Source organism: Rhinolophus sinicus, chromosome 2 (genome assembly GCF_057876585.1).
Source record: "Rhinolophus sinicus isolate RSI-liver-muscle chromosome 2, RSI-T2T, whole genome shotgun sequence".
In the NCBI taxonomy this organism is placed as follows: Eukaryota; Metazoa; Chordata; class Mammalia; order Chiroptera; family Rhinolophidae; genus Rhinolophus; species Rhinolophus sinicus.
Window position 1 is genome coordinate 175,388,718 of NC_142502.1, and position 27,881 is coordinate 175,416,598.

Sequence of the window (27,881 nt, forward strand, 5' to 3'; positions counted from 1 at the left end):
ATTATATTAGAAGTGTAATGGAAGAAATAGCAACTAAGTTTACCTAAGGATTAACTTAAATAGTTAATTTGCAGGGCCTAACAGAAGAAATCTAAAAATTCAGTTGAGGACAGTTGAATACATGAAAGACACACGTTGTTTTTAATTACAATACTAACAATTAAAAGTGTGACTCAACTCAAATTGTACAGATTTAAAAAAAGTCATTGCTACTTTGCTTATTGGTTGTGGCCTTGGACAAATTGCTTAAACTCCTTGAGCCTTAATTTTCTCATCGATGAAATGAAAATAATGATACCATATAAGTTGTGATTTTTTTTTCTTGTTTGGTTTTGGTTGTGATTATTAAAACAAGCTCCTTCAGTAAGCTTGGCATACAGCTCCCAGCAGATGTTAGCTATCATCATATTTACTACTGCTGCTGCAGCTCCTTTCACAGCTAATGGCTGGCAAGACTCAAAATTGGAAAGCTGTGAGTTCTTTTCTAATTTAATGTATAAATTAAGTATAATCTCAATTATACTTCCTCCAAAATTTAAGAGGAGAAATTAAAAAAAGGACTTTGTGTTTCCTTTAGATAATAAATATGAGCATAGCAAGGAGAATTCTAGAGGAAAAAGCATAATGAGGGAGCCCTACTAGATTTTTAAAGATGTAACAGAACTAGAGTAATAAAGAATTTGTACCTGTGCAGGGATAGACAGACAAAGTAATAGAACAAAAGAGAGAATTCACATTTAGGCCTGAATAGAGAGGAGAATTTAGTATCATGATGATGATTATATGATGATGACATTTGATATAAGTAGATAGAATAGATGTACTGTTTAATAAATGGTCTTGGAAAACTGGCTGGCTTTATGAGGGGGAAAAGAAAAAACCAAAAAAAAACCTGGATTTCCCACATTTTTCTGTAGCCCCACGATAAATTCTAGATTATTAAATGAAACTATAAATGTATTAGAAGAATTCACAAGATCAATATGTTTCTTAGGTGTGATAAAATAATTTCTAAGCAATAAACAGAATCTAGAAAGATAGGAACAAATTTGACTTTATACAATTTTTAAATTACACATTCTTAAATAAAATTAATAGACATAACCTGGTAAAAGGTATATTTGTAACACACATGTCAAGGAAAAGTTTTGTAAATATACAAAAATATGGTAAAATCAATAAGAAGAAACAATAACAACCTAATATAAAAATTAGCAAAATATGGCAAAATAGGAACATGCCATTTCCAGGGAGAAATAAATTAGAAAAATCAACCAATAAAAATTTGAAAAGAATGTTAGCCTCATAACTGAAAAAATATGCAAATTAAAGTAACACCATTTAAAAACAACTATTAGGTTTGTAAAAATAAAAAGATTGATAAAGCCCAGCATTGCAGATGTGGGACACTCATACTCAGTGGAAATGTCAGTGTAATGATTTTGGAGTGTAGTTTGGCACTGTCCTTTAAAATTTCTAGTACATAAACCTTTTGTCCCAGGAATTTTACATGAAAGAATTTTCCCTAAAGATATATCAGCTATAAGTATTCACTGCTGAGTATGCAAGCATATTCATCACAGCATTATGTAAAATTGCCAAACAAAATAAGACAAAAAGAAACAAACTAAATGTCCTTTGATGGTGGACTGGCTAAAATAAGTTATGGTATGTCCTCACATACAAAGAAATACTGTGAAGTCATTAACAAGAATGAGGTAGATTTACATAGGCTGATGGGGAAAGATTATGGAGAGCATAGTGAAAAAAACAAATTGTAAACCAGTCTAAATATGATCTTTGTGTTAAAAGAAACTCTTAAAATATATGTATACATATATTCATGTATATATGTAAGTGGAGATTGTATCCAAGAATACCCCCCAAAACTGTTAATAAATCATTGCTTTGGGGAAAGGAATTTGGAGGACTGGGGAATGGATAAACTTTGTCATTTTAGTTTACTCTCTGCTGTACTGTTTGGAATATTTTTTCTTTTTACATGTGTATTTGACAGTAGTAAACAAACTATAAAACCATTGAAAGAGGAACATTTTTAAAGTGAGAGGGTATTCTGTCTGTCATTGTTCCTTATGGCTACTATGTGTATATATTCACACATACTGACTTAATGTTATGTAAGGAAATACTTAGAAAGCATTGTAGTAAACTGTATGTTCACGTCACTGGGATTGTAGGATTTTTTTTCCTGAATCCTACTTGGCATCTTTGGGCTAAATTTGAATTCTAACTGTATACTGTTTGGTTTCTTTCACATATTGTGGCTTTCACTACCTTTTTTGTCATGTTGCTAGAGAGGATGGAGAGAGGTGTCACTTGGTAGTGGAAAATTATAAAACCCACCATTTATTGTTTTGGTTATATTACACTGCATCTAGTACATCAAAACATCTCATTTTCTCTGCTTTCACCTGTAAGCTTCTGGCTTAGAAGTAGAGCTTATTCCTGGATGTCCTCTGCTGGGGAACTAGTCAGAATTTTGTAGTCATGGTAGTCAAAGCTCAGACTTCCTCCGAACACTGGCCAGAGGTGAGGTAAACTGTCCGGGTTAATCTTTGATTATTTGTATCTTAGTGCATATTTAGAATTATTTTAAATGCATAAACATAATACTGTCTCTTCTAAAAAAATTATTCAAAAAGAGGCTATTATATAATAAAACAGGAATTTTTCCCTCAGTTTGTAGAGATTGGCAAGCCTGGGTAGAAGTCGGTATAAAAGTCCCAGGGAAGAGAGTGCATGAGTCAGGTGCTGAGATGCTGAAACATGAAAAACCCCTCTCTCTATCTTTCTGTTCTATATTTCCTTTCTTATCTTTTTCCTTAACTTCTCTTGGGAGCTAGTCCTCTTGTAGGCAGGATTATCTCTAAATAGATGTAGAACTTAACGGTGGGTCTGTGGCAAATTATTCTTCTGTGCTCTTTTCCCCAGCTTCTAAGATAATGTAATATACATTGAAAATGCTTATTAACTACTGTAACATAACATGAAAGGTAATCTGAAAGGGAAGAAGTCTTAAATCACCTTTACAGGGCTGTATTTATATGTATGATAAGATGGAAAGGGGAAAGAGCCCTACTTGATATTTCTTTATACTGTGGGAATCATGTTTAATTCTTTGTTCTTTAAAACATATCCACACACAGGCATAGATATGATAAAACTTCCTTGTCTTCTGACTCAGCTATTATTAATATTATTAATTGGGTGAAAAATGGTAGAGGAGTTAGTGTCTGCTGTAGGGTTTTCTCATTGTTTCTTAAGATTTAGAGAGCATAAGACTCTTCTGGGGGTGCGTATTAAAATTTCTGATTCTCTGGCTCCACATCCAGAGATTTCAATTCATTAAATTTTGGGTGAGCCTCAAGAATCTGCATTTTAAATATCCCAGGTGTTACTATTATAGATCTTCAGTAGATCCCACTTTGAAATACAGTACTTTAGCTGATCACTGGACACTAGTTACACATTTCTTACTGAAACAATTGCCACTGTTCATGATGTGACTGTGTGTGTGTGTACACGTCACTGAGCATTTCATAGTCTTCCAAAGGCTCTGGAAGGACAATGGAAAATCCTGGTGTAGCCTGGAAGATTTATGATTGTGCCATTAAGTTCCCAAGTGATTACTGAGCCCTACAACCAGGCAGGAGATGGTAATATCTGTAGTGAAAGACTCATCTGTATTAACACTCTTAAAAAAACAGTGACAACTATGATTCCCTTTTCTGAAATTTTCAAATGTATTTTTTTTGCTTTTTGTATTATTTCTACTGTTAATTTAGGAAAAAAGCAATTGATGAGTGTGTTATAGTTTATTTTTTTCATTAATATAGAAGTATGATTGAATTGATACATTTCTGTATGGTCTGTCAAAAGCTTTGGAGTTTGGATACTTCACGGTGTAATGAATAATTTTAAATGGTCAATAATAAGGGTATTTTTGGTGAAAAATTTAGTATTTTTCTTTCTCCAGAAAGAAATTGTATCTGGACATTCTCAGCAGAAATCCTTTTTGACTGAGTAGCATTAAGGAATTAATATACTTACCTATGTGTTTATTTTGGACACTCTTGTGTTTGTGCATAAAGGTTTCTGGATTTCTCCATAGCAGTCTGTGTGTACTTGGGATACTCTTGTGTTTGTGCACATGGTTTTCTGTGTTTTACCATAGCAACAACTTTTTTTTTTTTTTGAGTTGTAAACAAGTTAAATTATCCTGGTCCAGAATGTACCGCATTTACGGAAATTCTTCCAAGTTTTTAGGCACTGAAAATATCAGAAAAGAATTTGAGTGATTTAATTTTCATAAAATGTTGACTTGTATTATAACCATCATTCAGAAACTCTAGTATACTTGTGTTTCATAACAGGCTAATTTTGTATGCTTGTAAAGAAATTGGGCACTTTATTTCTTGAATCCTGAATCTTCATATCACAGACAATGACTTCTTTTAACAGAGATGCTCAGTAAATCTTAGGTAAATAAAATATGTATGGAGTAAAATGATATATATAGAATCAAGTTTTCAGTAATATAGATATTTATTTTAATATTTTGTGATAGCCTGGTGTAAGGAATTAAATAAATAGTGCTTTTAAATCTTAATGAAAATTGAGAATATTTTACCCCCCGAAGATTTTTCTTTTACCTGTGTTTTATAAATTTAGCACATTCATAATGCTGTAACATGACCAAGACAAATTCTGGGAATTTACTGGTGACAAAAAGTTGTCTTCCTCTTTCTTATATAGCCCCTGTTAGGGAATTGAAGGCTGTACGGGAGCTTTCTGCTTCATTCACATTTGTATTTAAAATTATTCTACTTTTCAGGTTCTGAAGAAAATGGCTTGTTATGGCTATATATTCTTAATTTTAAAAATACAGTACATTTTTATGCACTGCACACTTTAATTTGGCAGCTAAAGTACTGACTTGACAGCTTAGCTTTTGAGAGAGGATAAGGACTGCTGTCAACATAGGTACAGTTTATATTACTGGTCCATCCTTACGTGGACATTTCTAACTTCAGTGGCCTGATTTTTGCCTCTCAAAGCTTTAATATTCAGAGGAAGTAGTGATTTTTTTTTTTTTTTTTTTTTTTTAATAAAGAAACTTAAAACAATGTTATATAAGGGACCATGATGTCTGGGGCGAGAAGAGGTCAGAAGGAAATAGAGTATATTGTTTAAATAATCAAAATGAACAGTTCACATACACTGGTGTTTGTTCATTTTATTTGTGCAAGAGTGCTGGTCATGTCAGAGGTATTTTGAAACGGTTGGTTCAGTAATTTGGCCTACTGTCTTTTTTTCTCTATAACAGTTTTTCTGTTTTCTACTACACCTTGCACATCCACCAATCCAAGACACCCTGTAGGTGAGTATTTTTCTAGTTATCAAATGGCATCACTTGTTCCTAAGACAGTTGCCGCTTCACTAAAACCAGGCTTTATTTTTCTACTCTGAATTATCTGGTTAATTGATTTCACATAGTGTATCTCATTCCTCAACTTTAAAAGTTACCAGCAAACTGCTGAGGAGCTGGTTTTACATTACAGAAAAATCACAATAGGATTAAGCCTTTTTTTCTGAATTTTTAAATGCTATTCTCAATATCTGTACTTTTTGAATTTTCATTACAAAAACTGGAGAATTAGAACAGGTTGACTATATATTTAAAGAAAATATGAAAGTTTATTTTAATATTCTGAGTACCATGTAGTAAGGAATTGAAAGGAAAAAGTGTTTTAATAGTGCTTTTATTTTATTATTGTTTTTTAAAAATTTTTTTAAAAAAAGATTTTATTGGGGAAGAGGAACAGTACTTTATTGGGGTACAGTGTGTACTTCCAGGACTTTTTTTCCAAGTCAAGTTGTTGTCCTTTCAATCTTAGTTGTAGAGGGTGCAGCTCAGCTCCAGGTCCAGTGGCCATTTCTAGTTGCAGGGGGCACAGCCCACCATCCCTTGCGGGAGTCGAACCAGCAACCTTGTGTTAGAGAGGACGCGCTCCAACCAACTGAGCCATCCGGGAGCTCAGCGGCAGCTCAGTTCAAGGTGCCATGTTCAATCTTAGTTGCAGGGGGCACTGCCCACCATCCCTTGCGGGACTCGAGGAATCGAACCGGCAACCTTGTGGTTGAGAGCCCGCGCTCCAACCAAGTGAGCCATCCGGGAGGCAGCTCAGCTCAAGGTGCTGTGTTCAACCTTAGTTGCAGGGGGCCAAGCCCACCATCCCTTGCGAGATTCAAGGAGTTGAACCGGCAACCTTGTGGTTGAGAGCCCACTGGCCCATGTGGGAATCGAACCAGCAGCCTTTGGAGTTAGGAGCACGGAGCTCCAACTGCCTGAGCCACCGGGCCAGCCCTAGTAGTGCTTTTAAATTTTTTTAGAAATTAAGGATGTTTTTCCTCTAAAGGCTTAGGAGAAGACATTTGAAAAAACCCTCAACTCTGTCAGATTTGGTAATGCTTATATACCTAATTCAGCTTTGCAAATAAGTTTAAAACATCTACAGTACAGTATTATTTAACTTCTGGCTCTGTGAAGTTTTTGTTATCACTTAACCTTCTGTTGCTTTGCCCATACTCTTTGATACTTGTTAGCAGTTAGATGTTCTCAGTACATTGTCTTAGAAAACCTAACCTACAAGTACTAGAATGAAAGGCACAATTTCATTTTTTAAAAAGGCATGGGTTTCTCATCTCTTCCTGTGCACGTGGTAACTTGCATGACTGAATTAGATGGTTAGTTTTGTGAGATTTCTCAGTAAGCTATATATAGCTTGTTAGTCTTTTTCGTATAATCACCTTTCTCTCCCAGCTGACTCTCCCTAGTTTTACCAGCACAGAGTGGGAGTTGGAAAGCGACAAAAGGCGTCGGTCACTGTCTTCTACATACCATGCCTGATTTGAGTGGCATGTAATAGTTTTTTTTTTAATTTTTGGAATCAAATGCCTCACTTGCCTTTGTGCTGCTGTGTGGTTCCTCCCTTTTGCCGATATTTATGCTTGTTTTTCTCTTATGAATCTCCTACAAGAACTTTGGAAAACAATAATCCTTGGATTTTTCAAGATCCAGGATAAGAGGGTGCGTTTTTGCAGAAAAGGTCAAAATTTGAGAGTCCTGAAAGAGTTGTACTGTACAACTGTTCTGGATTGGTGGATATGCAAATATTAAAGGAAGGGAAGGAGCAAATATTACTTTTGATGTGAGTGATCATAACATCTACATTTCCAATTTGGGGGAAACATTTATTTGAGCATCTTTCACCTTGTTCATTATTAAATTGGCGCAGTATATTTTATTTTATATAGGGTATTTAAAAAATTCACGCAACTGGTAGGCTTACTCGAAGAAAAATAATCCTTTTGATTATTAGGACTGTTTCTGATAATCCTAATCATTTAAAATATTAGATTCTTATTTCTGTATCTTGCACATTACACAGGTTAATTGAAATATGTTTAAAATAAGGGAAAATAGGGAATTTTTAGAATTCTCAAATTGACAGAAGGTAGATTTTTACACTTATTCCTATAATTATTGAAAATCTTGAAGAGATGTGATTAACCTGCGAGAATTTGTTGATGGGCTATTGAGCTGTTGTTGACGTACATGAAAAGGGCAGGAGTCCTGCTTGGCAGCTTACTAATAGCCCACCTGTTCCTTATTGGTAAGTGTTGGCAGAGTGCGACTGAAGCTATTCTTAGGACTCTTTAACACCTGAGGGAATTTTATTCTGTATTTTCTGACAATGGGAGTGTCTCAGGACTTTTTGCTAATACATTTATTGCTCTTTAGAGATGTAAGAGTATTTTGTGACAATTTTGAATTGAAGACTGAGTTAATGGTAGGTAAAGAAGTAGTTCAGCAGGTAGTTCATTAATTTTAAGTCTAGAGTGGTACATTTTGTGGAAAGTGTTTATTCAACCCATGTTTAGTGACTTAAGGCAATGTGCACAAACGTGAACTATGTCATTCATTTCTTCTTTGTGCTTACTGATACCACTATCATAGCTGACAGAGAGATGCATGATTACCTCTTCATTTGCAGCATATTTTATAGTGGTGTTTTTCTTTACCTTTACATGATAAATAAGTGGAGCAATGTGTACTACTAATATATACTGAGTAGGAATAGGAAAATGGCAAAATACTTCATTGTGGAGGTGGGGCAAGAGTAGATAGAAGCTGTATTATGAAGGCTTGTGCATCATGTCTTGCACAACTTAAATATTTGGGCTGAAAATAATTATAGTAACAGGCCTGACACATTTCATGTATTTGGACTTACTGGGTAGTCTTTAGAATAATATCAGTTTGAATTTTTAATTCCAGTTCTTTCCTTAATTAGATTTTTCGTGAAGCTCGAAGAACAGTACCTAGTATTGTTTACATGCCTCACATTGGTGATTGGTGGGAAGCTGTCAGTGAAACTGTGAGAGCAACTTTTCTGACTTTGCTACAAGATATACCATCATTTTCACCTATATTTTTGTTGTCTACCTCTGAAACCATGTACAGTGAACTGCCTGAAGAGGTAAGAACTGGTTAAATATTTCTTTATTATATTGTTTTAAAATAGTTGACCTTGTAAATTTGACACATTTTAATTACTCTAAAATCAGTACTGTTAAGATTCATGCCTTGGTTTGTACCACTTATTAGCTGTGTTACTTAAGCAAGTTGGTTAATGTTTTATGTTTCAGTTTCTTTTTTGGTATAATACTGATACATTCGTCAACGTTGTGAAGCTTGAGATAATTCATGCTTAGACCAGAACCCAACACGTGTGTGTGTGTGTGTGTGTGTGTGTGTGTATGACATATATATGGCACCTAGTAATAAGATCTTAGCTGTGTCATTGTCAATCCCATTATAATTATCCTTCTCATTCGTATCATCTGTTAGGTTATTTGGTAGGATTTGACCTTTCAACTCTTTCATCAGTAGCATCATGTTAAGTTGACTATTATTACTACTGTGTATATTTTTCAAATCTGATATTTAGCTTTTGAATTCAAATTCAATTAATATTTAATATATTAGAATCAAAGGTAAAATCAGTTGGTTTTAGAAAACATTAGTAGATCAACTCACGTATATAAAATTGATTTTAAAAAAATTGTTTTAATACCCTGAGCTTACCAGGTCTTGAGAGTATCTCCTTTAGAAATGCTTAGAAATATTTTGCCCAGGTGACAGTTCATATAAGAGATTTGTATGTTTTAAGTGCTATAATATAAATCTTGATTATGTAGAATTTTATGATTAAGATATTTGTTTACTGAGTTGTTTTGTTTCAGTGCTTGTTAGTTTTCTTGCTAAAGTGGATTTGTACAACTTACTGCTCTTGTAAGAAAAGTATATTAAATGTAGAATAATACATTATTGGTTATTCAGAATGAGATATTATTTAAAGACCATTAATCAAAATGGTTTTTATCATAGGGGGTAATGGTAGTTTAGTAGAATGTTGTATGTAGTAAGAGTAAAAAAAACAAGGTACTGAAATACTAGTTTTTTGATCTTGGAAAAATACAGAGGGTGCCAAAAAAATGTATACACATTTTAAGAAAGGAAAAAACTGTATTAAAATCGTAATACTCAATATACTATACCAACAATAGAAGATGAATAGAAATCATGTGTATATGTTTTTTGGCACCCCTGATATTTGAACCTGAAAAGCCTCAGTTTCCTTATCTATGAAATGTGGATAACAGGCTTGCTGGTATGAGACAATATATGAGACAATTTATTTTGGAAACCACAGAGCTATAAAATGTTAGTATTGTAGATTAGGAATGTACTTGAAATTGGTTTAGAAGAATGGACTGAACCTAGGCATAACCTAGGAACCACTTTTTAAAATTAGATCCTCACTGTCAATTAGTTTTTATCATTTTATAAAGATAAAGAAAATTTGGAATAATTAAGAGTTCTAGTTAGGAATATATAATTACTTGAAGTTTCCCTTACATTGTTTGAAAAATTTGTAAATAAAAGTCTTATGAACCCATCCATTTTCTTGATACAGCAATTTTAATTTTGCTTATTTCTGCTTATTCACATATGTGATTTTATTGTTGGTTTAGTTTTTTAAAGCTCACATTACATTGTACACATTTTTTTTCACATTGTACACATTTTCAATGTTGTATTGTCATAATTTTGCATTTGCTTATCAATACCTTTGATTAGTAGCTAAAATATTAGAAGTTTTTTACCATGTTTCTCTGAAAATAAGACCTGGCCGGACCATCAGCTCTAATGTGTCTTTTGGAGCAAAAATTAATACAAGACCTGGTCTTATTTTACTATAAGACTGGGTATAATATAATATAATATAATGTGATATAATATAATATATAAAATACAGTACCGGGTCTTTTTTTACTATAAGACTGGGTATAATATAACATAACATAATATAATACCGGGTCTTATTAATTTTTGCTCCAAAAGATGCATTAGAGCTGATGGTCTGACTAGGTCTTATTTTCGAGGAAACACGGTAGCAGTGAGTCCTGAAATTTTAACTCCCCCCCCTCCTTTGTCTTCTGTATTCTTTGCCCTTATTAACCAAGTAGCTATCATTTGTATTTACATTTGTAGGGTGAAGATTATGAGAATTCTTTCAGACTACTGATGACATACAACATGTTTTATATTAATTGTTCTTAGGAAATCCTCCTCTGCTCCCAAGCCTTTCATTTTAATTTCAGCCATTAGAATGCTTGCTTTGTTTGGGTCACAAACTGAGATAATAGTGAGTAATACTTAGCACATACTGAGAAATATTTGGTGATGAAAAGCATAGCGTTGTAGACCAAGTAACCATAGGTTAGCAAGTGCCCGACCTCTGAAAGAATGAAGTAGCCCGTGGGGAGTAAAAAGCCCAACTGATTTTAAAAGAAAGAAATGGCCAGTTACTATGGTGTATTTAAGAAAATACAATAGATAAGTTAAAATAATAGTAAGATACAGATTTTAGCCTATTAAATAGGCACATACAGAAAACAGTTAAATAAACTCCACAGCAGTCCCTAATAATAGATTTAAATACTATATGTACACATATTTTAGCTTGGCAATACCATTTATAGGTAATTATTCATATCCAAAGAGTTTTTCATGGGCAAACAAAAAGATAAAGCACAAACAACACAAGAAATACAGTAGTTATTGTCATAGCCTTTTTTCATAGATTGGAAACTTGTATAAATGTCCTGTAGTAGGGGATTGGTTAAATTATAGTAGCTCCCTTCCATGAAACACAATGAGATCATTAAAAAATTGATATGGAAAATACTTACTATAAAAAGATGTTTGAATTATATTGTTAAAAAATATAGGTAATAAATGTGTATGGTGTTATTCCAGTATATATAGAAATAACTATATATTAGTTATATATATAATAAGATTGTGTGTATATGTGCATGTGTATATATAAAATTATTAACAGAAATGCTAATAGTAATTATCTCTGGATATTAAGATTATAGCAATTTTCATTTCCTTATCTGTATTTTCTAAATCTTTTGTGAGGGAACTTTTTGGAGGTGATGGATATGTTCTAAAACAAACCTGTGATGATCACACAACTGAATTAATTTACTGAAAATCACTGAGCCTAAAAAAGGTTTAATGACAGATATTAGAAGGTTTGCCTAAGTATATCTGGGAGAGTCAGAGAAAGCATTACCCAGAAAGCATTGGCTTGAGTGGAGAGTTAAAAACCGGTTTAGGAAAGAGTGAATAGCATATGTAAAGACCAGTGTGAACCAATGTAAAAGAGAGCATAATTTTTTCAGGAAATTATATATACAAAGCATGTCTTCTTAAAGCATGAAGTTTGAGGCTGGGAATATAAGTTAGTAAATTGAAAGAAAAATAATTCAGCCTACTTATAAAATGGTGGATTTCAAGCTTTTTTGTAATAACCTGGTAGGAATATCAGGGGATTATTGAGACTTGCTCTTGGACTGTTTCTATTCCCAAAGTTTAACACAATATTGAAAAATGTTCCGAAGGAAGAATATTTAAAACAAATTAAATGTTTTGCTACCTTTGAACAAAATCCTGGTACTTCTAGATGGTATTGTGTTCTGTTTCTTTTTTCAAGACCCAGTTTAATGTTAGCTATTTCTGCTGTCTCTTGTCAAGTGCCTCTTCAGTGTTGCAGGGTCTCCTCTATGTTTCTGTACTCTGTGGTATCATAGTGCTTTCTTATGAGACTCTGAAGTTCCTTGATGGCAGGAAGTAAGCATATTTTCTTCAAGTTTATAACTGCAGTGTCTGGCATTACATTTGGCACATAATGAGTATTTAGTGGTAAATTTGCATGCCAGAACTTTTGAAGAGGGCCAGCAAAGCATAGACCAAAGGGTTGGAGGCAATTGTACATGAAGGTAGTCTCCAAAAAAATATTGGGAGGACACAGGATGAAATTTTATAAACTCTTAAAGGATTTGGCTTTAGATTGAGGTAAATAATTTTCCATCCAAATTTTGAATTCCAGTGTTTACTTTCATAGATTGTTTCTTCTCTGTCTTAGAATTTTAGATTTGGGAAAGGCCTTGAGAGATTATATAATCTAGTCTTCTCTGTTTATTCACTTTGTGACCCTAAATTGCTTACTTAAACCTTTCCAAGCCCAAGATTCCTCATCTGTAAAATGAGGGATGCCTGCATACCTCATTGTTATAAAGATTGATTGAAATAATATTTATGAAATTCTTAGTCTTCAATTCAGTAAGTGGTTAGACATAACAAATTGAATGGATTATTCAAAGTTTACCACAAATATATGGCTACATTTGGGCTAAAATCTGATGTCTTAAATTTTAATCCAGTATTACTATGCTGTCATCATTGGTACTTCTTTCCTACTACTCTTAACCTTTTTCAATTGCAGTTTCCAATTTGATGTGGGTTAGGGAACAAAACCACAAGCTGTACACATTCGGTACATGCTTATTATGCATTACTATGTGCCAGGCACTGTGGTAGGTAGAGGAAAACAGATGAATAAGAAATGGTCTATGTTCTCAGGGAGTTTGGTGTCTACCAAGTGGAAAGCTGACCTTCTAGAAAAACATATAAATTAAATAAAGCGTGTAGACAAATGTGGATGATGTAAAGAGGATTTAAGCAGCATACCTTGCAAGGGGGACATCTGGGGTCAAAGTCTTTATAGAGCATGTGAACAAAGGAAAGGTGTAGGTAATCACCAGTTGAAAGGAACTGAGGGATACAAGAATGACTGGCTTAATTTTGCCTTGTGAGTTTTATATGGAGGGTGGTGTCATTGTGGAGCATTCTGTAGAGAGACCGAAGGTATATAGTTTATCTGCAGTAAAACCAGGATTCCAGAGGACACTGTGAAATAGACTTGGTGTGGAAAGAGCCCAGGAAGGGAAGTCAGAGGAGGGAAAGTACACATAACCAGCGTCAGAGAAGGCAGTGTTGTCGGCATCTTTCCAGCTCTCTATTGTAGATCCTAGGTAATTGCTTTTCAGCTTGTATGCAAAAGCTCTTTGAGATTGTTGCCATCTGACTACTACTATCTTTTTTGCTATTATCTGCTGACTCTCCCAGATACAGTATAATTTATTAATGAGTTGGGCAGCTGGATCATTCCTCCATTTTTGTTTAGTCCCTGATGTTGAACCTCTCAACAGCATAGCTTAGGACTAGGTTAACCCCAACCCTACATGAATGATACATGAAGATTAAAAATGGTACTGGAAATTGAAGAAATTGTGATTTGGTATAATAAATAAGCATTTAATTCTCTATATAGTTAATTTTTTATGTGTGTATGTGTGTGTGTAGGTTAAATGTATCTTTAGAATACAGTACGAAGAGGTCTTATACATTCAAAGGCCTATTGAAGAAGACAGAAGGAAATTTTTCCAAGAATTGATTCTCAATCAGGCGTCAATGGCTCCACCGAGAAGGAAACACACTGGTAAAGTTCCTAAAGCCTTTAGGAAAATGGGGGTCGGGGTGCAGTTAACAAATGCCCTTTCTTGGAGTCAGTTTTTTTTTTTTTTTTTTTTTTTTTTTTTTTTTTTTTTTTAACTATTTCTTTGTGGAAGTAAAGACACTTTTTCAGATTCTATTTATCTTTAGATGGACACAGGTAGAAGTGGCCATTGTGTTCACTTGACTTGAGGACATTGGGAAGTACAGCCTCATCATTAAGCTTTACTAATAGGTGACTCTTAATGAAGTCTTCTCCTTAATCACTTCAATTCAGATGCTCTTGGTAGATTTCACATTTGAGGCTCAAAAAGTTTTCGGTTCTGCTCTGTTTTAGTCACTGTAAGTACCGAGGGTATGAACTGTCAGGTTGTGAACAACCAGGTTGCGTTGTGCTGGTTACTTGGTGGGCCAGCATAGGTTTGATAAGCCAAGAGGTCATTAGAACCTTTTCCTTTTCTGTTTTTTTTTCACTTATTAATTTTTCAAATATTTATTGAGCACCTATTATGTTTGTTAGATAGCTTATGCTAGGCACTTGGAAATCTATCATGGCTTTAAGCGTTAGAGTTTTGTTGGATTTGGGCCCATAGCATTAAGAGGGGCCTCAAAATTTGTCAGATTTCAGGCCCAAATTAAGTAAGGACTGCATTCAAAGTCATTCAAAAGAGACTTTCTTTTCCAAATCTCAAAGAAAAAAATCTCACAGATGAGATTCCCTTGCTTAATCTTTCAGCCTCTTCTAGAAAATAGCAATCCTGTTTGCTAAAAAATTTGAAGCCTCTTTCCCCTTGTTCTTTTATGTTTCTTGTAGGGTATTAAATACATTTCCCATCCCTGCCAAGTCTTTGTTTTTCCATATTTGTTCTAGCTCTTTGTTTTTCTTGGTTATATTATCTAACACATTAATAATTTTATGGCCCTTTAGTGTCTCTTTTCCATGTTTTCTCCAGTGTTGTAAGAATGAACACGTATCAAATGGCTATAGTTCTGGGTTACCCCCCCCCCCCCAGAAACCTTGAGAAATTCAATATAGAATTTATACCTTCTGATTATTGGTGTTACTGCCTCATATTAATCTCAATATCAGTATTTAAAATATTTCATTATGAAAATGATTCATTTTAATAAGGTATGTTGCATGCTCCTAGATATGTTTTAGTCCTATAGAACTGAATTTTCTGTTAAAGATTAACATAATTCTTTTTCTGTTTGAATTGCTTCTGTCAACTTTCATTTTCCATCTTAGGGTCTATTTGAAAGTAGCAAGAATCCTTAGAAATTTAATCACGAGCTTCAGTGTGATACAAGATAAACCTTTTAAAGAATTAGAGAACTATGATTTAAAAAGTTAATACTGTACCTTTTAAGTTTTTTTTTTTTTTTTTTTTGGATAGATAGTAAGTGCTATAGATTTTATATATAACACTTCAGACTTGGTTTTCCATCTTCTCTGTGTCTGGGATTCTTTTTTATTTTCTCCTTTTTTTTTTTCGCTCCCATCACGTACCACTTACTATCTCCTACTGTGTTGTACTAAAGAGTATGAGAGTAGGAGACTTGTCTAAAATCAGAATTCTTTGGGGAACAGGAAGGATCAAAGAATTGTTAATTGCCCATTTCACTTTCATGCATATAAGGCAACCCCATTTTGAGAAGCAGTTTTTAAACAAGGTGACTTATGTTGGTATATAGTACTTGACCTGAAGATTTTTATGTTGATTGAAATATTTTTCATAAGTTGTATGTATTAACATTTCAAAATCAAATTAGTTAAAATCTTATCATTTGCCCTTTCAAGGAGTCCTATTGTGAGTTACTTTATAAAGTAGAGTTATTCCCTAACATACTTTTGGTTTCCATTCAAATTTTTACTTGCTGGATTTGCATGGTTCACATACATTTGGAATTTTCCTTTTCCTAAAAGAACATGCTGAAAGAGAAGTCACTGAGGTCCTGGCCCTGCTATGTTCGAATTAGCATTTTCTTCTATTTTCTTTAGGTCTTTGTGCTATGGAAGTGCTTCCTCTCGCACTACCTTCTCCACCTCGTCAGTTATCAGAATCAGAAAAAAGTCGGATGGAGGACCAGGAGGAAAATACCTTACGAGAGCTGCGGTTGTTTCTCAGGGATGTGACCAAGAGGCTGGCCACAGATAAGCGCTTTAGCATCTTCAGCAAACCGGTGGATATTGACGAGGTCTTGTCTCAGTAGTGTGCAAACAGTGAAGTTGAACTGGCTAACAGAAAAAATATTGACATCTTTTTTTGGAAGGAAAAAAAAGCAAAGGCATGGATGAATATTACCCCTAGCCTGTAAAATTTTAATCCATGTGATAATAACCAGTGTCATCAGCAAACACCTGGTGACTTTTGGATGAACTCAGTTACCAATTTGTATATATGTCCTCTTAATTGGTATTGATCTTTGTGATCTCTTACTCTTCACTTTAAGAAGAGGAGTAAAGTAAAAGTAACGCGTGAAATGTCCATACGAGCCTATTTTTATTCCAGGATAAATTCTATTCTCAAAAAGTATGTTGGTATTAACCAAACAATACCAGTTAATACTGGCATTTCCCATATTACGTATACCTTATTGAAAGAGGTGGCTAAGAAACCTGAAATTTGTCTCTCATATTTTGGAAATGCCTGTGAGTAATGTGCTCTTTGAAGTTAAGCATATCCTGTGCAGCTAAAATTATTTTTCTCTCCAAAGATTTTTCTCTGCTCCTAGTGGAAAATTTCTCAATTTCTATGTGTATTGTTTTGTGTCCTTGTGGGAGCATGGCTTGTGATGATGAGAGAAGAAATTTTCCATTTGGAATCTACTATAATACTGTAAATGAATTTAAAAAATTTTTTTTTATCCTGGGGTAATATAGTGTGTGGATGAACACAATGCAGTCTTTACTGGCCTTCTTCTTATAGTTCAGACTCCATGTTTGAAAAGTTTTGGTGTTTTTAGTTTTAATTTTTTCTTCATTTTTTAAAAAAATTTGAATTATGAAATGATTCAAAGTTTAATGTTGCGTCTTCGTTGTGAAACCTGTACTTTTTGACCTGAGCAGATTCCTTTGGAACCATTACCTCATCTATGACTGGGAAAATGAGCTAGCATTGTTTTTTCCCCTGGCTAGCCTGAAAATATGTTTACCCCTGTTTTTGGAAAAAAGAGACTATAGTTTTATTTGTATATTTATCCACAATACATAGTTTTATCCATTTGACCCTTTTAACAGCCTCACAAGGTCATTGTCATTATTCTTATGTAGCCCTTAAGGAAACTGAGACTCTTTGGCAAGTGACATAACCAAGGCTCAAAAGTTTTTTAAAATTCAAAGATTGCATTCTTTATATTACATCACAGCTGCCTTATATCTTTTTCCACTGGAATGACAGGACTTGCCTAATTTGCTTTTGCAATTAATACATACTGTTATATAATTTGTGGAGCAATATTTTTTTCCTCCGAGTGTTTTCAGATAATCTTAAAACTATCAGCACATTTTAAAGATTGTTTTAAATGTTTATTTTTATTTCAAATTGGGTTTGGGATTCTGACACTTAATTGATAAGGGCTTGCCCCCAAGTAAGCCTCCCATGCTAGGTGTAAACAATTTTCCCTTTGCCCAGGAAAATTTATTTTTCTTTCTAGCCAGAAGAGGTCATCAGATTTTAGATACCATCTGTGATAGGGTAAAAGTTTTATAAGTGATGGTACAGCAGTGGAAGGGGACAGGAAATGTTGAGCAAATAAAACTTTTATTTAAGGGCTATGTTTTTTGTTTTTTAAAAATTTTATTAGTTTCAGGTATGCAAAACAACATAATAGTTAGATATTTACACCCCTCACAAAGTGATAACCCCCTTCTCCCCAATCTACTACCCCTCTGACAACGCACATAACTGCCACAATGCCATTGAAGGGCTCTGTGTTCCTGTTTCTTCTTTTGTTCTTCTCAGGTTCATTCTGCTACTGGTTCTTCGCTCTTAAAGCTGAAGACATAAGGATCTCTGAGAAGGATAGAGAGGGGAAAACAACATAAGATTTAGATAACCTAAAACACAAAACTTTATATTCAAATAATGACTTTGAAATGTCTAAAAACTTGATCAAATTCTAAAGCAGACTGCAGAGAAAACAAAAGTTTAGAAAATGAATGTCGAATTTAAAATTAAGTGCTAAAATTTTACAGTCTAGTGATATGAATTCTTATAGTGCTTTATAATTTGTAAAACATTTCCCACATTTTCACAACTATTGCTTGTTCAGTATAGCTTCACTATCTCACCTATAAGGAGACTGACTGGCTTTTCAGCTCTTAGAGGTTGAAAAATAAATTAAAACATGCACACACCTAGCTAAAAATTTAAAAACGTACATAAAATATGTGTTTATATGAGTATACACACACACACACACACACACACACACACACACACACACACACACACACACATGTTTTAAAAAATCGAGGCATCAATGCCATCTGCAATGGAGAAAACTAGCCTTTAGTTTCTTAGAGCAGAAATCACCCTAGCCCCAGAATGCGGTCCTGGACTAATTATACATTTCTAAGACTGCTTTTATATCAGACTGCTTTTTTTTTATTGATTTGAGATTTGCATTGAGGAAGGCAACAGATATATAGGTTGGTAGAGCCTTGTTATTGGTCAAGTGATATAAAACATACAGTGTATCGGGCAAATCATGACTTAATATATCCTATTTGGGGTTATCTCCCAGAAAACCCACACATAAAGCAAAATGTATTTTTTGCTTGTGATGTATTTATATTTAGGGACAAGACCAATAAATCTTTTACTAGTCATAAAAGCAATAGCTATTTTTGTTACATAATTTACTCAAAATGTTTGTAATGACTCCAAAGGAGAGAAAACACTTTCCATGAAACGATTCACCCTAAACTGAAAAGAAAGAAAAAAATTTTTTTGTTTAAAGATATTAAAGAGACTTACCTTTACCAATATGAAAAATTTTATATTTCTTTTTATTTTCCTTTTTAAAAAATTTTTTTGAGGTAACATTTGTTGATACTTATTAGTGTTTTTACCCATACATTCTCTTCTCAGGTATATCCAAAGGATTAAAAAAAAAAAAGCTGACACATTGGTTTCATATTTCAAGATAAGAAACTTTCAGAGTTGATTTAGATATGACTCGAAACTGAAGCTTTTCATGGAAAGTATGACATAGTAACTTTAGTAGTATAAATCGCTCTGTAATTTATCCTTGTCTAATTATTTCTTATTTAGATACGTAGATTTAATTTTTAAATAAGTGTGGTTTTATTTTATGTTTTTATGAGTAGATCATATGAAATACCAGAAGTAATTTTCATTAAAATACCCTATTTGTTTTAGGTTTCAGATTATCTTGAAGTAATCAAAGAACCAATGGATTTATCGACAGTAATAACTAAAATTGATAAGCATAATTACCTGACTGCTAAGGATTTCCTGAAAGATATTGACCTCATCTGTAGCAATGCTTTAGAGTACAATCCAGATAAGGACCCAGGAGGTAAGGACTCATTGGGCAGGGTTCACGTTGGTGATCACTGAGAAGACAGTTTGAAGTTTAAATACTAAAGCATGCCCATGTTTCAGATAGATACATTTAATGACATGTTGTTGTATTTAGAAACTTGTTGAAGGGGTATTAATATACTTAAATCATTAAATTAATTTATTAAATAATGTACTGAAATTAGAGGATTTTATTATTCTAGTTATTACGTTCAGGGTTTAGTTTCTTCATTTACCCTTCACTTTTTTACTCAGGTTCCTGTTTTGTTCAGGTAAGATGGAAAACTGAGTAATTGAGAATTTAAGATGTACTGTTTAGTCAACATCACCAGTCTGGTAAACACTGGAAATTTTAAATTTGTGGGAACTAATTAGGATACTCTTACATATCAAAAGACCTCTTTAGGTACACATTATCTACTCTATAGACTGTGGGTATTTTTATGTGTTTTTATTATTTTACTCGAAATCCCACCCTGTGCACAAGTCTAGTCCCAACTCTTTCAGTGCCTTCTGACTTTTTATTGTATATGTTACGTAGAAAAATTTATGAAGATAAAAATAAAAAAAATGTAACCTATAATCTTATTACCTAGTGTTCTTCCTCTCTCCCTTCCCCCCCACACATATTGTATATGGAAGACATCAGTGCATAATGTTTTTACTAAAATGAAAATACAAGTTTTGTAAACTTTGGCATTCATATAATATTTGGTGAAAAGTTTATGAATTAATATATTTCTACCACATTTTTATTTTTTATTTTTTATTTTTCAATTACAGTTGATATTCAGTATTATTTTATGTTAGTTTCAGATATATAGCATAATGGTTCAACATTTATATTATTTATGAAGTGATCCCCCGATAAATCTAGTGCCCACCTGACACCATGCATAATTATTACAATATTATTGCCTATATTCCTTACGTTCTATTTTAGATCCCCGTACCACATTATTTTAATCATATAGCTAATACCCTATTTTTGGACATATTTGATTTTTAAAGTTTTTTCCTCTATTATAATGCTGATGGATATCTTTATAATATAAATTTTATGTACATTCTTAGTTATTTCCTTCAAATAAATTCCTTAAAGTGAAATTTCTGGATCAAAGAATATATATCTCTTATAAGTCTTTTAATCTGTACTCTTAAAATTTTCTCACATTTTTTTCCCCTTCTACCAGTAGTATCATGGCACCTGTTAACCAGTATAATAATTTTGTGTGAATGAGAGAATCTCTTTCTTCAGTGTAGATGGTGCCCTGCAGCAGGGCCACAGTTTGGGTAGTGAAGAATGGGCTGGATGTCAGCCTCACTTGATTCCCTTGCTGGGGTCCTTGGTGAGGGGACAGCCTGCATTTGTCTTTAGAGTGGCCTTGATCAATGTATGAGAGCCTATATCCTCATTCTGTCAGTTTTCCAAGACACAGAGATTGGTTGCTGAAACTACGTAGTAGGTAATGAACTTGGGCTTTGGGTTTACATCTAGGCTTGAGTCTCAGTTCTACTAGTTCCTAGTTTTTTTTAAGTTGACGAAGATAAATCCTCTAAATTTTAGTTTCTTTATCTATAAAATAGGGATAATTATAGTGCTCTTCTCATTTAGGGTGGTTGTAAGATTAAATGAGAAAATAGATTAAATTTTATGAAATCGTTATTTTCATATGATTCAACTTAAATATGTTACGCTCTTAGCATAGCGTCTGGGACGTGGTAGTGTTCCGTAGAGATTGGTTGTTCATATTTTTATTTTCATCATTGTTATTTAAATTGTACTTTAATTTTTATAAATTGGTTTTAGTGGGGACCTGTATACTTGCTTTAGAATGATCCTTTATACTTTCTGCTTGTTTTAGTCCCTGAATCACTTTTAAATTTCCATCCTAGTTTGGCACAAGTCTTGGGACTAATAATGAAAAATAAATTTAAGTGGTTAGAGAAAGGCAGTTGAGAAGATCAATCCAGATTTCCCCCCCTATGTAACTTAATTATAACCACATTGAAATAATATTGCTTTTAAGAAAGAAGCAGTGGTTTCTGGTTCATGATAACCTTTTACTACAGAATGCAATTGTATAATTAAAGAATATGGCTGTATCTCACAGAGTTGACATGATACGCTTATGCTTGTAATTTTCCACCATCACTGGTTTAGATGCAAAAAGTCTGATATAATTCAAAAGCATGATTTTTGTTCTGTTCAGATTATTTCATATCTTTTGTTAAGAGGCTTTTTCATAGCAACAGAACCACTTGTTATGTATTAGAAAAACAACCTGAGGATCTGTTGTGTAGCAGGTGGAAATTACATGAATGTTGTATTACTTTTACAAGCTCCCATGAGTATTTGAAAGCTTACAGTGTTCTGTTTTGCAGAATACCATACATGGCCATTTGGGAAGAAAACTAGCATATACATAGAAGGCAAAAGCCAACATTTTGAAAGCTATACATGTTGCCTAAGTGTTTACCCAGATTCTCTCCCTCGAGGATGATCTGGACAGCAATTAAATATGTTAGTCAGAAGAAATTTAATTTGTAGATTCTAAATGAGACCAGCATGAGATATTTGACCCTAATTATTACCTTATGGATACATGCTATACTATGTTTAACTGTTCCCCATTCTTTGTCTTGTAGTGCATCTCTCCTCTGACCCTCAAGTGCATTCGTATGCATACCATTAGTTAGCTAATTTTGCTGAAATTTTAGCCCTAATATTGCAGTCTTCTCAAAATCTTCTATTTTATACCAATTACTTAGGAGTAAAGCTTACAGATTTACCCTGGCTTTTGGAGCCCTTTGTGGGCTATGCTTCAGCCAGACTCATTCATTTTTTCTTTAGTGTTTGTGAGTGTCATGACTAGTTACTGAGCGGGGTGCTTAGAATACAAAGATGACTGTGACAGTCCTTGCCTATTGAGATAGAGATATTCAGATCACTAATAAATAGTGAATAATTATTGTGTGGCAGACATTATGCTATATGTTTGCTAGGGCTTCCTTGACAAAATACCACAGGTGGCATAAACAGCAGAAATTTATTTTCTCATAGTTCTGGATGCGAAAAGTCTAAAATCAAGGTGTCAGCAGTTTTGGTTTCTCCTGAGGCCTCTCTTCTAGGCTTGCAGGTAGCTGCCTTTTTGCTAAGTGCTCTCCTGGGCTTTTGTCTATGTGCATGCACCCCTGGTCTATCCCAATTTCCTCTTCTTAAAAGGATACAAGTCAGATTGGATTAAGACCTATTTGTATGATCTTATTTTACCTTAATTATGTACCTCTTTAAATACTCTATTCTAAATACAGTCACATTTTGAGGTATTGGGTGTTAGAGCTTCAACATATGAATTTTGGGGGTAAGGAACACAATTCGGCCCCTAGTAGTTGTATATACAGAGATAAATAAGCCACAGTCCCTACTATCTAAAAACTCTCACTGCTTTATAGGAATCACAGATATCTAATTATTGGTAATTATAATAGATTAAATATAGAGGTGGTAATTATGAATTTTGTCTTGAGGTGGCAGCAGATGATTGCAGTTTCATAAGGTCTATATTAGAAATATATATACAGTGTGAATGGAGCACAGATATGAAGACACGACCTGGAGATGAGTAAGATTAGGAAGGGCATTTATTCTAGGCTGAGAAGTAGTGTACAAAGTAGTATGCAAAGGTATAAAAAGAGAGAATATGGCTGGGGAATATAGTGCTTGGAATATACCACTTGGTGGGAAATTCATCCATTTTCCTACTCACTGACTCCATTTATCCATTTATGAAATATTCTGTATGTATAAATTGTGTTCAGTCCTGGATATACACACGTATAGCTCTGGCCTGTAAGCCCGCTTAGTGGAGAGACCTGCAGATAAATGTCATAGTAAGTTTTCTGTCTTCTTTTGATTCTGAGTAAGGACTTCAGAGTTCTCTAGATGATAAGAAGCCATTGGATGGTTTTGAGACAAAGTGATATGATTTTATTTGCATTTAAGAGTAGACAGTATTAGAGACAGTATCAATTTTTGGGTAGTGGTCAAGGGAGTGGTGAGATGGAGGTTGGAAGACCAGTTAAGATTAAATTGCAATAATGGCAGAGATTGAACATAGAGGGCTTAGTGATCAACCAATTACATATGACTGGCAGCAAGCTAGAATGACTCTGGAGTTTTGGGTCTGGGTATTAAGGAATCTGAGAAGTAAATTAATGAAGGAATAGATTCATGGGCATGGGCAGTTTGCTAAGTTTAATTTTGGACGTGTTAGTGTGAGTTACCTTTGGAACACCCAGATAAAATGCAGACATTGTACACTAGTAGTTGTATATGTGATTCTAGTGATTAGAAATTTGGGCACGAGACATGGTTGGAGTCATGACTGTATAGGAGTGAAGAGATCACATAGGCAGTATATATAATATAAATGAGGAGAGAGGGGAGCCTAGGAAGAACCTTTCTCAAGGAAACAGATCCCAAATTCTTAATTTATGGCCCAGTCTTACTCTTGGTACTGCCTGTACTGGGAGTGTGTACATTTTTTTGCTTTCTAAATAAATTTTATTTAAATTATATTAAATTTTGTTAAATTATATACAACAAAACTTTTTAAAATGTACTGTTTTTAAAAACACATATATCTTTTAAAATCTCACGTATCCTTCAAGGAATATTAAATGCCATGTTCATAAAAATTTTCTGATTTCCTTCCAGTTATAAATAATCCCTTCATCTCAGAATCACAGCACTGTGTAACATTCTGAGACACTTATTATTTATCTTTTTCTTCCTGAAGTAGGGACTTTTTTATATATCCTATCGCTGTTTTAGACTCTAAGCTGATTGAGAATAGAATCTGTATAGGCCTCTTCTGTGAAGCATATTCTTAATAAATATGGCCAGTGAGTAATTTTTATCAATTGTTCTCTTGTTACATACTAACTAAAGGAGTCTCAGATTATATAGAAATTATAAAATGGAGAATAATAACATAATGCAGATAGGAGCCAGTAAATACAATAAACTTTCTTTTTTATGAAATGATGTGGGATGAAAAATCATCCCATAAAAATTAGTTTTTCTTAAAATATTATTAATCTTTCATAATAATTTTATTGAAAAAAGCTCATATACTTCTGTTTACCCAAGTTGACACATAGAAGGAGTTGTTACTTTCATAACAGTAGTGATTTAATTTTATAGATACTCATCAATATTAATTTTGTAGATATTCATCAATTTGTCCTAACATCTATTACTTTTTACTGAAGGCAAATGTAGGTGGTAATATCTTTATTTTATAGATATAAGGAGATTGGGGCTCAGAGAGGTTATGTGATTTGTCTACAAACCCACAAATGTTATGTGGCACAACTGGGTGAACTGAGATCTGTCTTAACTTCAAAGCCGATGTGTATGGTTTTTTTCACTGTGCTTATGATACTTTCAAATTTCAGGGACGTGGAGAATCTTAAGATCTTAAATTATGAGACAAAGTAAAAATTGGTAAATATGTAGCCTTTATTCATGCACAATTTTAATGCAAAGATTTTAAGTATGGTCTCTATCTCTGAACAACCACATCCAAAATTGTACGCATGTGTACTTCCACTTTCATCACATGCTTAAAAGGGTCCAAGATGACTCTCCAATCCTCAAAAAAGATGAAGATCCAAGACATGGACATCTCTTAATATTCTGTAAGCTTATGAATCAGTGCTATGTATAAACTTAGACACTGTTCTACATTAAAAAGAATTATAATGTTAGGCACATGAAAAAGTGCTGTTCACTCATAAAATGCTGATGCTTTTTAAATAAATTTCTTGTCCTGCAGACCAGTAGAAAATTTTGTGGAATTCTTTTTTTCCCCATTTTTTATTCGTTTATTCATTCATTCATTCATTCATTCTCCCCCCCCCCCCTTTATTGAGGATAGAATGTAGGTAGGTGGCCTGTGTTTAAAAAAACAAAATAAATAAATAAACAAAGACCATTGATTTATTTTACAGTGATAATGTGCCAGATATATGGCTTTATGTTTAATTTTACCTTTTTTTTTTTTTTTAAAAAGCTTTTTTCAAGCTGAGGTGGAAAACCAGTGGCAGTTGTGGTATTGCATGGGCTACAAACATGTATTATTAGTTTGAAAATATAGCTCCTTCTAAGGGTGTTCATTGTAGTTTTTTGTTTGTAGTAGCTAAAATTTGAAGCAACTTAAAACTTTCAACAGTAGAGCAATAAGTCTGAAAATTGAGGTACAACAATCCTACTTTGGATTGTTGCACAGCCATTAAAGTTTGGTTTTCGAAGAATATTGGGAGACTTCTGATTTTGGCTAAGATGGAGTAAAAGGTACTGAATTAACCTTCCAACCTGAAACAATGAAAAGAAAAAGCTGAACAAAATATATGAAAAAACAGTTGTGAAGACATTGGATATCAGGAAAGGAAAGTAATTTCCAAAAGATGAGAAACTAACAAGTGGAGCACTGTAGGTGCCTGGAGAGTTTCCAGACTGGCATAGGAAGGAAGAACCCAGGCATGGAAGTCTCCCTTAACTAAAGAGACAGAGCTGGGAATGTACGGAGGCCATGGTGGGTAGAGTTCTCAAGGCAGAGTACCAGGAAGACGCAAGCTGCTTGGAGAGAGCACTCTGGAGAGCTGCAGAAGGTCCTCCTCCAGTCATCAGTTGAATGCTGGTCAGTGCATACATGTGAGGAGACCACCCGAAGCCAGAGAAAGAGAAGGAATAGTCTTTGAAGCTCACACAGGGCTAGCAATCGTGCAGCAGATAAACCCACAAGGAGATAAAAGGGAATCATTAAAAAGTACGCAATCCAAAAGTGGTGAGAAAAAGAGTAAAAAGGGAACAAAACATATGGGACAAGTAGAAAAATAAATAATAACCATATTGATAATCACATAAATCACATTAAAAGTAAATGGTCTAAACCTGGGATCAGCAAACTGGCTGCCTGGTTTTATAAATGAATTTTTCTTAATAGGAACACAGCCACACATTTGTATTGTCAGGCTGCCTTTGTGCTACAAGGGCAGTTTTGAGTACGTGCCAGAGACCTCATGACCTGTAAAGTCTAAGATATTTCCTATCTGGGCCTATACAGAAAAACTTGCTGATGCCTGGCCTAAACATCCCAAATAAAGGCAGAGATTATCAAATTAGATTAAAAAAAAAAAAAAAAAAAAAAGCAAGACCCAACCGTATGCTGCTTATAAGAAATCCACTTTACAACACTGACACACTACCTGCTGCGCTAATGCGGCTCCTTTATAACAAACCTATTTTAAGTATAAAGCTACAAATCGGTTAAAAGAAAAGTATGAGAAAGGCTTATCATACCGATATCAAGCAAAGGAAAGCTGGTATGGTTATGTAAATATCAAAGTAGATTTCAGGCCAAGAATGTATTACCTGGAGTAAAGAAGTTTATTTCATAATCATTAAGTAGCTATAACAGTTCTAAACATTTATGCCTCTGATAACAGTTTCAAAATTCATGAAGCAAAAACTGAAAGACTTGCAAGGAGAAATAAAGAAATACATAATTAAACTTGAAGGTCTTTTGAAGATGTTCATCTAAGTCATGTTACTTCCCTGCATATTTTTTCAGTTGCTTCATTGCTCTTAGGATAAAATCTAAGAGCCTTTAAATACGATTGGATTCCTGTTTGCCTGTTGCTTAATTGTGTTGTAAGCACATAGGCTACCTTTTATTTTCTTGAATTCGCCAAGATATTTTTACTCCAGAACTTTCTCACATGGTCTTTTCTGAACCTGCACTGGTTTTACTCTGCCGTTTCAGTGGCTACTCCAATGTATGCTTCAAGTCTCAGCTTATATGCCTGTTTCAGAGAGGCCTGTCCTGACTTTGCCCAGTCTAAGTTGGCACAAACACCAATATCCTGTAGGTTTTCATCCTAGCTGTTATTCTGGGGTTTTGCGAGTATTCATGTGTGTGTATGAGAGATTATTTCGTCAGCACCTCTTTCCTATACTAGTCTGAAAAGGTCCTTGAAAGTGGAGACATACCTGTTTTGTTCACCACCCTGTAGCCATCACCTGGCTCAATTCCTGGTACAGTTGGCGATCCATATTTATTGAATGAATGTTGAGAGAAAATGTATTGGAAGGCAGTACACCAGTGGTTGCCCTTTGAGTACTACATGTTTGTTTTTATAAGATTTCCACAATAACTTACGACTTTCTAATAAGAAAAGTTATAAATAAAATGTCTTTATACTTTTTACCTTTACTAGAGATGAAAAGGCAGATGTTGGGTTGG

General features: G+C 33.9%; 1 protein-coding gene across 4 annotated transcripts in view; it reads left to right on the top strand.

Annotated features, from left to right (window-relative positions):
• Positions 1-27,881, top strand: part of ATAD2B (ATPase family AAA domain containing 2B) — a 113,254-nt gene that overhangs the window by 68,569 nt on the left and 16,804 nt on the right. For 2 of the 4 annotated variants that reach the window (XM_074331748.2, XM_088796276.1), the window contains exons 19-22: positions 8,379-8,564; positions 13,868-14,003; positions 16,020-16,201; positions 19,405-19,564. In XM_074331748.2, coding sequence (XP_074187849.2) covers positions 8,379-8,564; positions 13,868-14,003; positions 16,020-16,201; positions 19,405-19,564 — 664 coding nt within the window. Of the gene's footprint in view, positions 1-8,378; positions 8,565-13,867; positions 14,004-16,019; positions 16,217-19,404; positions 19,565-27,881 lie in introns of all 4 variants that reach the window. The other 2 variants (XM_074331743.2, XM_074331746.2) reach the window with 1 other exon arrangement.